The sequence below is a fragment of the Amblyraja radiata genome, chromosome 18 (assembly GCF_010909765.2).
Source record: "Amblyraja radiata isolate CabotCenter1 chromosome 18, sAmbRad1.1.pri, whole genome shotgun sequence".
NCBI lineage: Eukaryota > Metazoa > Chordata > Chondrichthyes > Rajiformes > Rajidae > Amblyraja > Amblyraja radiata.
In genome coordinates this window covers 14,471,411-14,485,334 of record NC_045973.1, presented here as the reverse complement: position 1 = coordinate 14,485,334, position 13,924 = coordinate 14,471,411, and the positions used below count along the sequence as shown (strand labels likewise).

The 13,924-nt window shown below is 41.0% G+C and overlaps 1 protein-coding gene across 6 annotated transcripts in view; it reads left to right on the top strand.

The window, feature by feature from the left end:
* The window catches only part of chl1 (cell adhesion molecule L1 like), a 649,066-nt gene that overhangs the window by 607,747 nt on the left and 27,395 nt on the right, over positions 1-13,924 (top strand). For 4 of the 6 annotated variants that reach the window (XM_033036735.1, XM_033036736.1, XM_033036734.1 and 1 more), the window contains 2 exons: positions 13,146-13,259; positions 13,643-13,804. The exons of the other annotated variants lie outside the window; for them this stretch is intronic. In XM_033036735.1, coding sequence (XP_032892626.1) covers positions 13,146-13,259; positions 13,643-13,804 — 276 coding nt within the window. The remainder of the gene's footprint in view (positions 1-13,145; positions 13,260-13,642; positions 13,805-13,924) is intronic. 6 annotated transcript variants of the gene reach the window in all.

The following is a 13,924-nucleotide window of genomic DNA, read 5'->3' as shown; positions in this document are numbered from 1 at the left end:
GTTAAATAAGTGTGAAACCAAAAGCAATAGCCATTATTAGAAACAGCAGATCATTCTAAAAGTAATAAATAGCAGTTATGCAAACGCCTTCACTTCCCGCGTCCAGCTGCAGGAAACAGGACCAGGATAATCCCACCACTGCAAGCAACCTTGGTTCGTCAATTTCCTCAGACATGAAATTCGCAAAAAAATACATCAAATCTGTCAAGCTAGACTAGGAAAATATTTTTTTTTTCCAATTTGTCAAATGGTCTGTAAACTATGGATCAAATCCTTATCTTGGTAATGTATCTTATGAACTAACAGTCAAACAAAAGAACTATATCAACTTTGGGAGAAGACTTCCTCAGTCACTAATTGCCAGCAATATTATGGAATCTCAGAAGATAGACACAAAATGCTGGAGTAACTCAGCGGGAGAGGCAGCATCTCCGGATAGGAGGAATGGGTGACGTTTTGGGTCGAGACCCTTCTTCAGACATTTATTTACAGCAGAGAAAGTTCATAAGTTCTAGGAGCAGGTTTAGGCCATTCGTCATATCAAGTCTACTCCGTCATTCAATCATGACTGATCTATCTTTCCCTCTGTCTGAACTCATTCTCCTGCCTTTGCCCCATAACCCCTGACACCCTTACTAATCAAGAAATCAAGAAATGGCTTTTAAACATGACAGGATAGTTTTGTGATTTGCACTCAAAGGAGAGTTTCAGATGAAATGACATGGTTGCATCAATAGGATTATCTTTTAAAAGCAATGTGCATTGGAATGTCTTCTTTCAGAGGGTGATTAACCTCTGCAAGCATCTATTCCAGAGAATTGTGGAGACTGGATCTTTGGAAATGGATATATTTTTTAAAGATCGGGGAACTGAGGGTTATTTGGCTGGTATACCCAGAGCTCATGTCTTCTGAAGAGGAGTTGAGGCATGGGGTAGATCATGGGGCTGGTTTGAAGGGGACCTTGGCTACGTTCTGTTTATGTTTTCATATGTTCTAGTGCCCTGAATGGACCTACCTCTAATTTAGAGACAGTGATTTCTGTCATTTCTCCATCTCTATTGTTAGTTTCTCATCATCAACATCTTTGGTCATCTTATGTCTGCTAATTTAAATTGATTTAACATATTTTGAATGTTACACTGTGATAAAAACGTCCTCCTTTGAGACTTTAAGCCTCCTCCCACCCCAGTTCTCAATATCCCTCTCAGCAGAAACACCATCTCTGCATCTGCCCTGAAAAGTCCCTCTATACTTCTGTACTTTTCATCGAGGTCACCTCTCATTCTTTTAAATTCTAGAGAGTTTGGTCACATTCTGTTTAATCATCCATGTGACGGAATCTACAGGTGAAGAATGGCTTCCTTTGGAATGATTGGGTATTCTGCAATAGTGAACAGCTTTGCTGAACATTAGCTACCATGAAACGGTGCTTCATCAAAGTTGGTCTGCTTACATCTGACTCCTTGCCAACCAATAATTAAGACAAACAAAAAAAACAAGGCACAGTGGAAATAATGAGCTGTGAAATGCATAGCCCAAAGGCGATTAGATATGTAATGTTCAGCTTCACTGCTTGGGGTCTAAAATGTAGATCAGCGATCCTGGCTATTTATCCAGGGGGGGCCCCTTTGCAAAAAGAGCAAGTGAGAGTTATATGAACTTAACACATTGCTTGCTCTTTGTTAATAATGTGATTTTACATAGATACTGTATATAGATACATAGACAATAGGTGCAGGAGTAGGTCATTCAGTCCTTCGAGCCAGCACCGCCATTGAATGTGATCATGGCTGATCATCCCCAATCAGTACCTCGTTCCTGCCTTCTCCCCATACCCCTTGATTCCGCTAGCCCTAAGAGCTCTATCTATGCAACCAGTGGATCAGCCTCCACTGCCTTCTGAGGCAGAGAATTCCACAAATTCACAACTCTCTGTGTGAAAAAGTTTTTCCTCATCTCAGTTCTAAATGACCTACCCCTTTTTTGTAAACTGTGGCTCCTGGTTCTCGACTCCCCCAACATCGGGAACATGTTTCCTGCATCTAGCGTGTCCAATCCTTTAATAATTTTATATGTTTCAATAAGATCCCCTCTCACCCTTCAAAATTCCAGTGAATACAAGCCCAGTCATTCCATTCTTTCATCATATGACAGTCCTGCCATTCCGGGAATTAACCTTGTGAACCTATGCTGCACTCCCTCAATATCAAGAATGTTTTTCCTCAAATTAGGAGACCAAAAGTGCACACAATACTCCAGGTGTGATCTCACCTACAGCTACAGTACAACTACAGAAGGACCTCTTTGCTCCTATACTCAACTCCTCTCGTTATGAAGGCCAACATGCCATTAGCTTTCTTCACTGCCTGATGTACCTGCATGCTTACTTTCAGTGACTGATGTACTAGGACACCCAGGTCTTGTTGTACTTCCCCTTTTGCTAACCTGACACCATTTAGATGATAACCTGCCTTCCCGTTCTTGCCACCAAAGTGGATAACCTCACATTTTTCCCCATTATACTGGATCTATGCATCTGCCCACTAACCCAACCTGTCCAGGTCACCCTACATCCTCATAGCATCCTCTTCACAGTTCACACTGCCACCCAGCTTTGTGTCATCTGCAAATTTGCTAATGTTACTTTTAATTCCTTCATCTAAATCATTTATGTACATTGTAAATAGCTGCGGTCCCAGCACCGAGCCTTGCGGTACCTTCGTGCAACTTCTTTTTCAAACAGGCAGAAAAATTGTGCCAACCCATTCCATCTGTATAACTAGCTCACTATATTTACAGCCCCATTCTCAACCCCACTCCATCCTTACAACCATCCCCCTTCCCTCCATTTCAATGACAATCTCCATTGCTGTCTGTGTGGAGTTTGCATGTACTGCTGTGAAGACACAGTTTTCCCTCCGTGCATTCCACAGTTACATCCACACACGAAAAGCTGACCATTTCCAATTATGATGTACAGTTAAATATAACGTAGCCAAATAATTTGGAAGTTCCAACTTTGATATTGATGTCAAATTATCAGATTAACCTAAGAATTTAAGAAGCAGGCTGCTGTGCTTGTTCAAAATATCCTCTCCTTGCAGCAAGTGCCACAAGGAGCTTTCAACTCTTTGGCTGTTCCTATCGAGGCATCAGTTCTAGTGACATTCTCACTGGAATTTTAGACAATAGAAGGAAATTTACATGTGAGCTGGGAGCAAATTGTTGAACCCAGGCTAATTAGTGCACATTCAAAAGCAGGGTTTGCCTTCTCCAGAAGGGTACACTGTAATGAGCTGCTCTTCAACAGTGTGCTGCTCGCACTCTGGCCTGTGGATGCAAAACTTACAAGACACGTGAAATGAGTTTATTTAAAACATATATCAAGTACTTCAACCTTTTACGGGCATGCTTTAAATATTCATTGTCAGTGCAAAGATCAAGCCACAAAATCACCAGCTGCTTTATTTCATTCACTTAAAACCAATAAACACAAAGGAACGCTCACAACCTACCTATATAATTGAAGCACTGGCTCCGCTGTGAATCTGCCATATCTTCACAGCATGGCTAAGTGTCTGAAATAATCATTGTATATGAAATGTACTTATTAAGCTCAAACATTTATTTGCTAAAAAGCAGCTAGTCAAATTAAATATCCACATGCAAACATACGCTGATTCATGCAACATTTTCCTCATGTATATTTATTCCCTGAAAATGGATCAACAACATCAAAGGTAATTGAGAATTTTCTTTTGCACTATTATCTCTTCTCTTTCAATCTTGCCTTCTCTCCTGCAATGGAAAATATGATTTCTTATCCTATCGTATCCTATCCTATCCATATTATAACATATATATTTTAAATGTAGTTTTTTCCTCGATCTATTTGGCTTGTATTTGATTTATTCACAATTTTAATTCTTGAATTTTCCATTCAGATGCTTTGACGTTTCTGTATACATTCGAACATTCCATACTGTATGTAAAAGAAAATGACTGAGACCACTGCATGTTCCACAGGGTACTCCAGTGTTAACTTTTATTCCTCTTTAACATAATTATAATCTGCACGTCTGTGTTTGTGCTTAAACTACTGGAAATTAGAAAGTCAAATAAGATAATATGCATTGATGGGAAAATGTAGCCTGCATGGAATAGTTAAAGTGTCTGAAATTCAAATGTTAAGGTGAAAGGATCAAGATAATACTGGAAATAAACCAGATGAAAACCAGCCAAGAGCACAGGGCCAAATACTTGTAAAAGAAGTATGTACGGTGGCGCCCTACAGTGGCAGCCTCGCCAACAGTCTGTCTCGTCCTTTTCCTTCTTTGTTTTTTTCAGTATGTTGTAAAATGTATGCTTTAGTATATCTTTAGCTTTGTATTATGTGGGATGTAGGAAAGGGGGTGGGTGTTGGGGGAAACTTTTTAAAATCTCTTTCCTCGAAGGAGATGCAATTTTTTTCCTTATCATATCTCCGTCCGCGCTGCGGGCTGACATCGAGGAACTGGCATCGTCTTGCTGGGGATCAACTTTGGGAGCTCTAACCGCGGGAGCCTGCGAACTTAACATCGTGGAGCCGGCGGTCCCTTGGTTAGGGCAGGAGCTTCGACCGCCGGCTGCGATCGTGGGAGCTTCGATCGCCCCGATTGTGGGAGCTTCGATCGCCCTGACGCGGGAGCTTCGATCACCCCGACTGCGATTGGTTCAACTGCCCCGTCCACGGAAGAATAAGGAGGAAAGAAGATAAGACTTTATTGCCTTCCATCACAGTGAGGAATGTGGGGGAGCCGCTGTGGTGGATGTTTATGTTAACTTTTCTTCTGGTGTGACTGTATGGTAAATCAAATTTCACTGTACCTTAAATGGTGCCCGTGATGATAAAGGACCATCGAGCCATTAATGAAGAAGCAGAGATTGTGTCTATAAGGACAGCATCTGTAAACTGACGGGACAGTTGACTTTTTGGGCAAGGACCCTTTTTCAGAAGCTGCCAGAGGAAGCTATCATAGCAGACATAATTACAAATTTTAAAAGACATTTGAACAGATATATGTATAGGAGAGGTTTAAAGGGATATGGGAGCAAATGGAGCTAGCCCAGAATGCTAACGATCAACATGGCCAAGGTGGGCCAAAGGGTCTATTTCCATGCTGTATAACTGTCTCTAATGGAAACATCTGAAAAAATGCTGCAATTAGCATCAAGAACCGTTGAAAGTCTGTTACTTCCAAAATACATTTAATTTTATCTTGTACGATCCAGGAAACAATGGAAGGAATTTCTCGTGGCAAAGCAAAACATGCCCCACCCACATCAAGCTCCACCCAGAGTGCATCCTACTCACAAACTGCCCCTTCTTTATGAAATGCAATGTTTGCAGCTCTAGCTGTGTGAAGCAGAAGACACTAATAACCTGCAGGGCTGCATCAGATGAAGGGCTTCTGCTATGAGGCTGCCACCACAAAGCTGTAAATTTACCCACTGTCCTCAAGGGCTGAAAGCGAGACGGATACTGGGATGTTTTCACAGCTGCTGCATGACTGAGATGCTGAGTAGGTTGCTGAGCAGACTGGCCAAATGCAGGAGATGAGAAGGATCATGAAGGAATCCATCTCCATGTTCTGCCAGAGCTTGTGTAGATCCTGCCACAGTCAGACAGCATGGAAGCAGACCCTTCAGCCCAACTGACCAAGATACCCCATTTTGCCCATATCCTAAACCTTTCCTATCCAGGTCCCTTTCAAATGTCTTCCAAATATTCCTCCATTACCTCCTCTGGCAGCCTGTCCCATGTACCCCCACACTGTGTGAAAAAGGTTGCTCCATCTTGAGCCAAAAACAAAGTGCTGGAGGAATTCTGTGCAGACAGCCAGCATCTGTGGGCGGAATTGACCAAATGATATTTCAGGTCGGGTCACTTCTTCAGATTGATGGAGTACAATGGAAAAAGCTGAAAAAGAAAATTAAAACATAATTTGAGTCCGGCCAAAATAAATTGGGTAATTTTTCAGTTGGTGTCCATCTTGAGGCCACATATATGTCCAATTTCAGCAATTAAATAGAAGTTGCATTTTATTTGGAACATCCAATTAAAAAAAGATCTGATAAAATTAGTCAAGATTTGGGGATTTTTTTTGGGTGTTGGGCCAATGTTTATTGAGTAAGACCTTTCATTCCTTTGGATCTGATTGGAAAAATAACCATCAGAGAATATCTCCAATTCTACAGCATTTAACAGTGCGATTTAAAGTTTACTAATTATGAATCTATTGTCTATTCACAAAAAAAAACCTGTGCAGGTATTTAACCTGTATCTTTTTATTTATTGCAAAAGGTAATTTTCTCATGCCCACAAAAAAGGCAGGTGAGATGATGCAAATGCTGTTTTATAAGCCTAATCCCCAATTACCAGCATTTAATAGAACTCAAATTAATTTCTTCAGGGTGCAATAAATGAACAAAAATGACAATTGTTTTTAATACAAGAAAATATGGGGTCATTTCTGCATAGTCACATCATCACAATAAAACATTAATATGTCTTTAATACAAAAAAGAAATGTATGGCTCAAATAAAAGATAACGTTAATGATGTGTCAGAGTTCAATTAAAATTGTTTACAACAAAGGCCTTTATTGCAGCAATTTCAGGCTGCACTCACATAATTAAATATGTGAACCTTCTCTGGAAGCTGGTTGAAGGGACAGTTTGTACTGTACTGGCAACTTTTAATCTTTATCAAAACTAGTATCCACAGGGTACACTCCATGCAGATTTTTTTAAACTAATACTTGGATTCAGTGCTAAATTAAGTACGACTTTGACAATTTGAAAAAAGACTGCACAATTGAATACTCTGGCATAGACCACAGCCAATCTTATACCTGTTTCTCTCTCAAACATGTGTTCCAGCACTAAGAAATATATGTGGACAAATACGAAGTCTGTCATAAACTAGTGCAGTTAAGTAATATTACATAACTTTAACAAAGGAGGATGAAGTTGAGATTCTGGATGGGTTAAAATCTGATGAGAATGTTTTAGAAAGGCTTGATACAATTAAAATGGCAAACGTACTTAGTTCGGATGGGAATTTCCAATGGAATTTGCAGAGGCCCCAGCCATAATCTTCCAAACATTTACAAATTCAGGGGTGGTGCTTATTCAAGTTCAAGTTCAAGTGAGTTTATTGTCATGTGTCCCTGTATAGGACAATGAAATTCTTGCTTTGCTTAAGCACACAGAAAATAGTAGGCATTTACTACAAAACAGATAAATGTGTCCATATACCGTGATATAAATATATACACACATGAATAAATAAACTGGTAGTGCAAATAACAGAAAGTGGTTGCTAATAATCAGAGCTTATGGACTGAACCATCATCCCTAGGTTCAAAATAGGTGTAAAGGAGAGACCCTGTAACTACAGGGCAGTAAGTTTAACCTCCTCGGCAAGCAATCCAGGACAAAATTAGCAGTGGCCTGCTTAACAGTGGATTAATCATTGAAAGGCTGCAAATTGTATCCAATGAACGCCAGTTTTATGATGAAGGAATTGAAATGATGGATGAAGGAAATGGAGTTGATGTTATGTATATTCACTTCCAAAATCTATTTGATAAAATACCTCACAATAGGCGTGCCATCAATATTAAAGTCCATAGAATAAAAGCAGCTGCAGCAGCGTCAATAGAACAATAGAATTTAAGAACTAGGAGCTTGGGTAGGCCACCTCATCCTTCAAGCATTCTCTACCATTCACTAAAAGCAAGACTGATCATCTACCTCAGTGCCATCTTCTGTGCTATCTCTTTATCCCTTGGCTCCTCTGATGTCGAGACGTATATCTAATTTTTGAATGAACTCAACAAGTGAACCTCGACAACTTTCCTGTCCCTACCTAATTTCAATAAGACTTTAATATTCCTGTCTGCAAATCTTCTCAATATAAAGGCCAACAAGTCGTTTGCACTTTGATCACTTGTTTCACCAGCATGTTGGTCTTCAGCAACTCGTGTACATCAACACTGCTCAATCTCTCACCATTTCACAAATACTCTGCTTTTCTGTTACGTTTGTCAAAGTGGATGAAGTCACAAACTTGATCATGATATTCCATCTGCTGTGCTTTTGATCAATCACTCAATTTGAATACCTATATCTGAAAATATTTCTGAATATTTCTCAATATCTGAAAATATTTCTTTGAAGCCTCTTACATCCCCCACAGTACTCACAATCCCACCCAGTTTAGCATCATCAACAAACTCAGAAATGTAACATTTGGCCTTTTGAGCTAAATCCTTGTGTTTAGCTGTGTGCAAGCCCTGCAATACCAATCTAACCACCAGAGAATAACAATATAACATTATGATGTAATTATGATGACTGTAAAAAATAAAGGAGATTTTTATCAAGGCTGCAAAACAATATGCTCCAAATACAATACACCTGATCTTCATTCCATTAATTTCAGATTTCTATGCATTCAATGAAGAGGAAAGTCTACCCTCATAATGTATACTGAATTGTGATGTGGACTCTTTTCAGATTGACAATAGAAGATTCTTGATGCAAGTGGCATTTGCCGAAAGGTTGATTTGGGCTTCAACTTGAACTCAAAAAGCAAAAAAATGTTGTCCAACAGGATTAGGAGCAAACAAATTTAAATTATAGTCTGATCAAGTCCAAAAAAACATTTATTTGAAAATGTATTTCAAATTGATCCTGCAAAATACATGTGTTTATACTGTGTCTCCAACAAATGCCAAGCACAACGATGGCAGCTAATCCTGCTGCCTTATATCATAAGGACACGACTTTCAGTACATGATACTGCTTCAAACTCCTATCAGTAGCTAAAGTAGACTTACGGAAAATATATTGCAGCAAAAGGTACTTCATTTAGTTCCTGTTGGCTATGAAATCTTCCAGGTTATTTTCAATTCTGATTGAATGAACTGTATATTTTGTTAGCTGCTGCGATCCTGACGTTCCAATGAAGAAAACTCTCATATGGTGACTTTATAAGGCTTTATATGTGTTTCACCTAAATATGTCAGTTTGTAGGAAGGGAAAGTTTAGAGAAAGATAGACACAAAAAGCTGGAGTAACTCAGTGGGTTAGACAGCGTTTCTGGAGAAAGGGAATAGGTGATGTTTCGGGTCGAGACCCTCCTTTAGAGTACTGGTATGAAATTGTTCATTACTACTGAGTAGCCATAATCTGTGCCAAAAAAATTGCTCTCAATGTCATAATGGATGCGTCACAATATGGAACCCAGAAAGCGTATGAATATTCAGCTCAATATTTGTACAAAATGTAGAAACCAAGGAATTCCACAAAAAAGGACACAATGAGCTGGAGTCATTCATGGGTCAGGCAGCATCCCTGGAGAACGTACACAGGCAACGTTTTGGGTCAGGATCCTTTTTCAGTCTGAAGAAGGGTCCCGACCTGAAATGCCACCTATTCATGTTCTCCAGGGATGCTACCTGACCCACTGAGTTACTCTAGCACTTTGTGTCAATATTGGTACAGGTGCACAACCTTTTATCCGAAGATCCAAATAACGAAAACCTCCGAATAGCGGCCATTTTTTCGGTCCTTGAAGAAAGGTCCTTGAAAACGTTCACCGAGGGCGGCCCGCAGAGGTGACAGCGGAACCTCTGGTCGGTCCTCGAAGAAAGGGGAACTAAATCCCCATTCATAAAAGAGAAGATGAGGGTATATTGCGCGGGAGGGTTAATAATTGACAATCTGCTGCTGCCTGCCCGCTGAATTAAAAAGTTCCCACGGTAGACTCACGATACACAGTGTTTCGTGAGTCTTGCGTGGGAACTTTTTAACTCAGCGGGCAGGCAGCAGCAGATTGTCGCTCCCTTCAGTTTCACCCCACCTACACCCCTCTGCTTCCCGGCCATGTGTGTGACCCCTTCCCTCCCCTCTCCAGCTCCCCGCCCATTGCACCGGCGTGGGGGCTTTGCACTGTCTTCACGTCGGCGATTGCAGCAGGACCGTGTCAGGACCAATTGGACACCGACCACCAGGCCCACCGCAAGCACGGAGATCCCAGAGACCCACAGCCAACAGCAGCCCAGCCCAGCCCCACTCCAACTACAGAGGAACCTGGGTTGCGGATGACGGGGCGCAGCTCGGGGCGTCGTAGGGGCCCATCGGGGAGCGGCCACTCAAAGCCACGCCGGGAGATGTATGGCCCTGCCCCGGTCTTGATGTTGGAGCCCCCGGCGGGCGCTAGCAAGTCCGCGGCAATTTACAGCCGCGCCGGGCGTTGTAAGGCCCCCCTCCAGGTCACTCTCAACCTCTATGATGTTTGCTCTCAACCCCGTAATTCGGGCGGGAGAAGTCGCCGCTGCCGGTGCCCCGCAAAGCAGTCTCCCACCGGAGACCCGCGAGCTCCCGGTGTCACCATCCACCGGAGTCGGGTCGCAGCAGCTCGCCCCCGCAACTCTCCACGCTCCGAAGCTGGCTAGCTCCACGGAGGTAGGTCCGTAGGTCCACAGCTCCCACCGCCGCCCACCGACCCCCAGGCCCACTGCAAGCACGGAGATCCCAGAGACCCACAGCCAGCAGCAACTCCAGCCCAACCCCGCTCCAACTCCAGAGGAACACGTAGGGGCAGAAGCTGATGGTGTGCAAGGTACGTCTTGTTCTTGGGGTGGCGGATGAGGGGGCGCAGCTCGGGCTGTGGGCGAACTGCCACTTGTCGCCGTAGCGGCCAAAGATCATAGAGGAGCTCCTCTATGATCTTTGGTAGCGGCCCATCGGGGAGCGGATTCCTCTGGAGTTGGAGGGGGAGGGGGAGGGGGGTATTGTGCTGTTTGATCGCCCCCTGCTATCCCAGGGACAGGGAGACACAGCGGCTTTTTAGACTGGTGGGCAATCACTTCCAAAGTTCTGCCCACACAGTCAGTACACTTCTCCTACACTGCATTTCATACAAACATTTATTCTGCAAGAAAAAACGACATTGAAGACTCAAACTCGCGATCGAGTAACTGCCAGGATCAAGGCGCAAACTCGCGACCTTGCGGATATGAGCCGAGCACTCTACCACTGAGCCAGTCATTAAAATCTACGCTAAAAAATTTCCATTCCGAAGACCGACAAATTCTGAATTACGAAAAGTGTCTGGTCCCAAGGCTTTCGGATAAAAGGTTGTGCACCTGTATATGTGGACAGTGGACAGCCCCAGGATATGCTATTAATTATTTGGTTCTCAATTGTTTAACTGTATTGGAAAAATATGACATTTTAGTTTCACGTTGTAAATGAATACTGGCATGTATGTTATTCAAGTGGTGTCATGTTCCCGTTACATTTTATTTTCAATTTCTGTTGACAGTTCTGTGTCTCTGCTTTATTTTTCAGGATTCTCCTCTACTTTCTCCCTTTCAACTACTCCCCTTATCCCAGTTGCCAATGACTCACTGTCTTCTCTAGGTATTTCATATTAAGTTGCATAATATCCTGAATTTCAGCAACACAAAATTGAAAGACCCAGATCACAGGGAAATTATCTCAAGTATTGAGACTGTTTTCTTTTTGTTTTCAGTTGAATAACATATTGAGCTTTGTGAATTCATACCTGCTGTATCTATCTGATTTCCACAGCAGAGGTACATTCCAGGGAATACGCTAAAAAATCCTCCCTCCAAGAAACGATCTATTTCAAGCCAGGCCCTAGAAAAGCACGTATAAATGAACATTTTTGGACACATATATTGCATTCAGAACAGCACATTTGCCATTTTCAACACTTTTCAACTGTTTCCACTTTGTACCATTTATCTGCAAATCACATGTAGATTGTATCCATATGATATGGCCTTGCATTCAATGAGCCATGATGGCACTTCCACTATCTCTAACAGTATTTGTTTTCAGCACTGAAAATAAACTATTATATTACCAATAATGTGTAAAATAACTATCCTATCTTCCTCAAGCACAGGCAAAAATTGCTCGTAAATGAGTACATTTTGCTCTCGTTGGTGATGAATTCCTTACGGATTCTTTACATGTGTGCAAAAGCAATGTGATTCATTCAAACCTGTCAAACTTATGAGGATCTTTTATGCTGTGGAAGGATCAAATACTTTGAAATATTATGGTAGTTACTTTTCTTAAATATATGCATATAATGAATATGCTGTTGAAACAGCCAATAGTTTCATTAATCAACATTCAGCTCATGGTTAATATCATTATTTTTAAATGACCTTGAATTATATTGCAGGCTGAGATACCAGAGAACAATACATTTATTTTTTTTGTTATTGAGGAGACGTGACTTAGACTACGCTACGCTTCATTTGTACTTCTATCAGCAATCATTTCCTTGTGCTCATACAATTCTTGCTCTGTGCAGCTGCTAATGGGTGTTCTCCAAGCTGCCAGTGAGAAGCTTGGTAATGTCAAATATTGTTCTGGTAAAAATGTTGAAATAGTGACAGATAAAGCATTGCATTGTTCTACGATTTTGGATATGCAGAGCCTGACTCTTAGTCAGTTACTATCTCATCAGTTTCACCAATTTGTTTGATTCTCCACCCTTGGGCTTAGCAAAACCTTTTCAATTGACCAACTAACAAGATGGAAGTGACATTTTTTTTTCTTTCTGCAGAGCTTGCTGTATGCTGTCACCTTACTGCAGAATGGAACATTGTAGAGTTAGCTGTTCTGGAGTGTCTACATTTCAAATGAAAATATTTGAATTGAATCTTGCGTCAATTAGCTCAATTGCAATCTGGATTCTCATTCTTTTCATCAGTCGATTTGTCAGACAGCAATAAAAACTAATTTGCAGAAATTAAATGTTTATTGTTTTTGATTCATTGTTATTGCTTTGTTTCATCCTGCAGTATGTCAGGGTTTGAAATTAATTTAAATGCCACGACAGAACAGGCACTTTCTGTTGATTTCCAGAGCAGAATCTAATCAGTTACCAGCAGCTCCCCCAGCTCTGGTTTAACTGATCTCTAATTACAAACCCTGAAGTGTGTGCGCTACTGACAAAGTTGTAATCTAACTCTCCTCTTTACTTTCCTGTATCTGCAAATAACAATGCTGCATTAATGGACTATTGCTTGTCTTGTTACTTATTCAATAGTTCCAGTCTTGCTGAACATCAGTTCTTCTGTAAGTGCAACATATGCAAACATCAGCTGGATTCCAGGAATGGGACATGTAGCTTCTGAATTTTATGTTGCATACATGAATAACCGTAAGCTGTTCTCACTTTCTTATTCTGCAGAAATTGTAGTGAAATCCCAGTGGGCCTATTAATGTAGCTTTCCTACTAGTCCCCGCTAACTATGATTAATGAAGCAGATCAATGAAGTTAACTTCTTAATAACTTGCTCTCAAATTAGCAGCAGCTACAGGCGATTTTTTTTTTAATAACTAAAAGAATGTTTTATTGCTATTAATATGTATTGTTATATAATTACCAATAACATGCCCACAGTGCATTTTGAGAAATAATTTTAAAAACTAATAAATGTGGCATCAATTTTATATTTTAACTTGAATATACTTGAGTTGTTTTGGGATTTAAAAATCCCGACCGTTGTGCTGGAGTTAATTTTCTTAATGCAATTTCCATAGGTAAAGGTAAATGGAAGATTTCAGACGCAGTAAATGTTTCCCACAATTTCCACATCTTAGAAGGGCTAGAACCTGGAACTGAATATACAATCCGTCTAATGGCTAAGAACTGGTTTGATAACACTAGCATTTTTGAAGATGTTATAGAAACGAGGGGAAAAGGTGAGGCACTGGTCCCATTTAAAATCTAGTCAGCAAACTTTTCAGACGCTACATATTACACAAAATGAAGAAACCAGTGGCGGAGCTAATGGTGGGGTTGGAATAAGTGGAGGTGTGAGA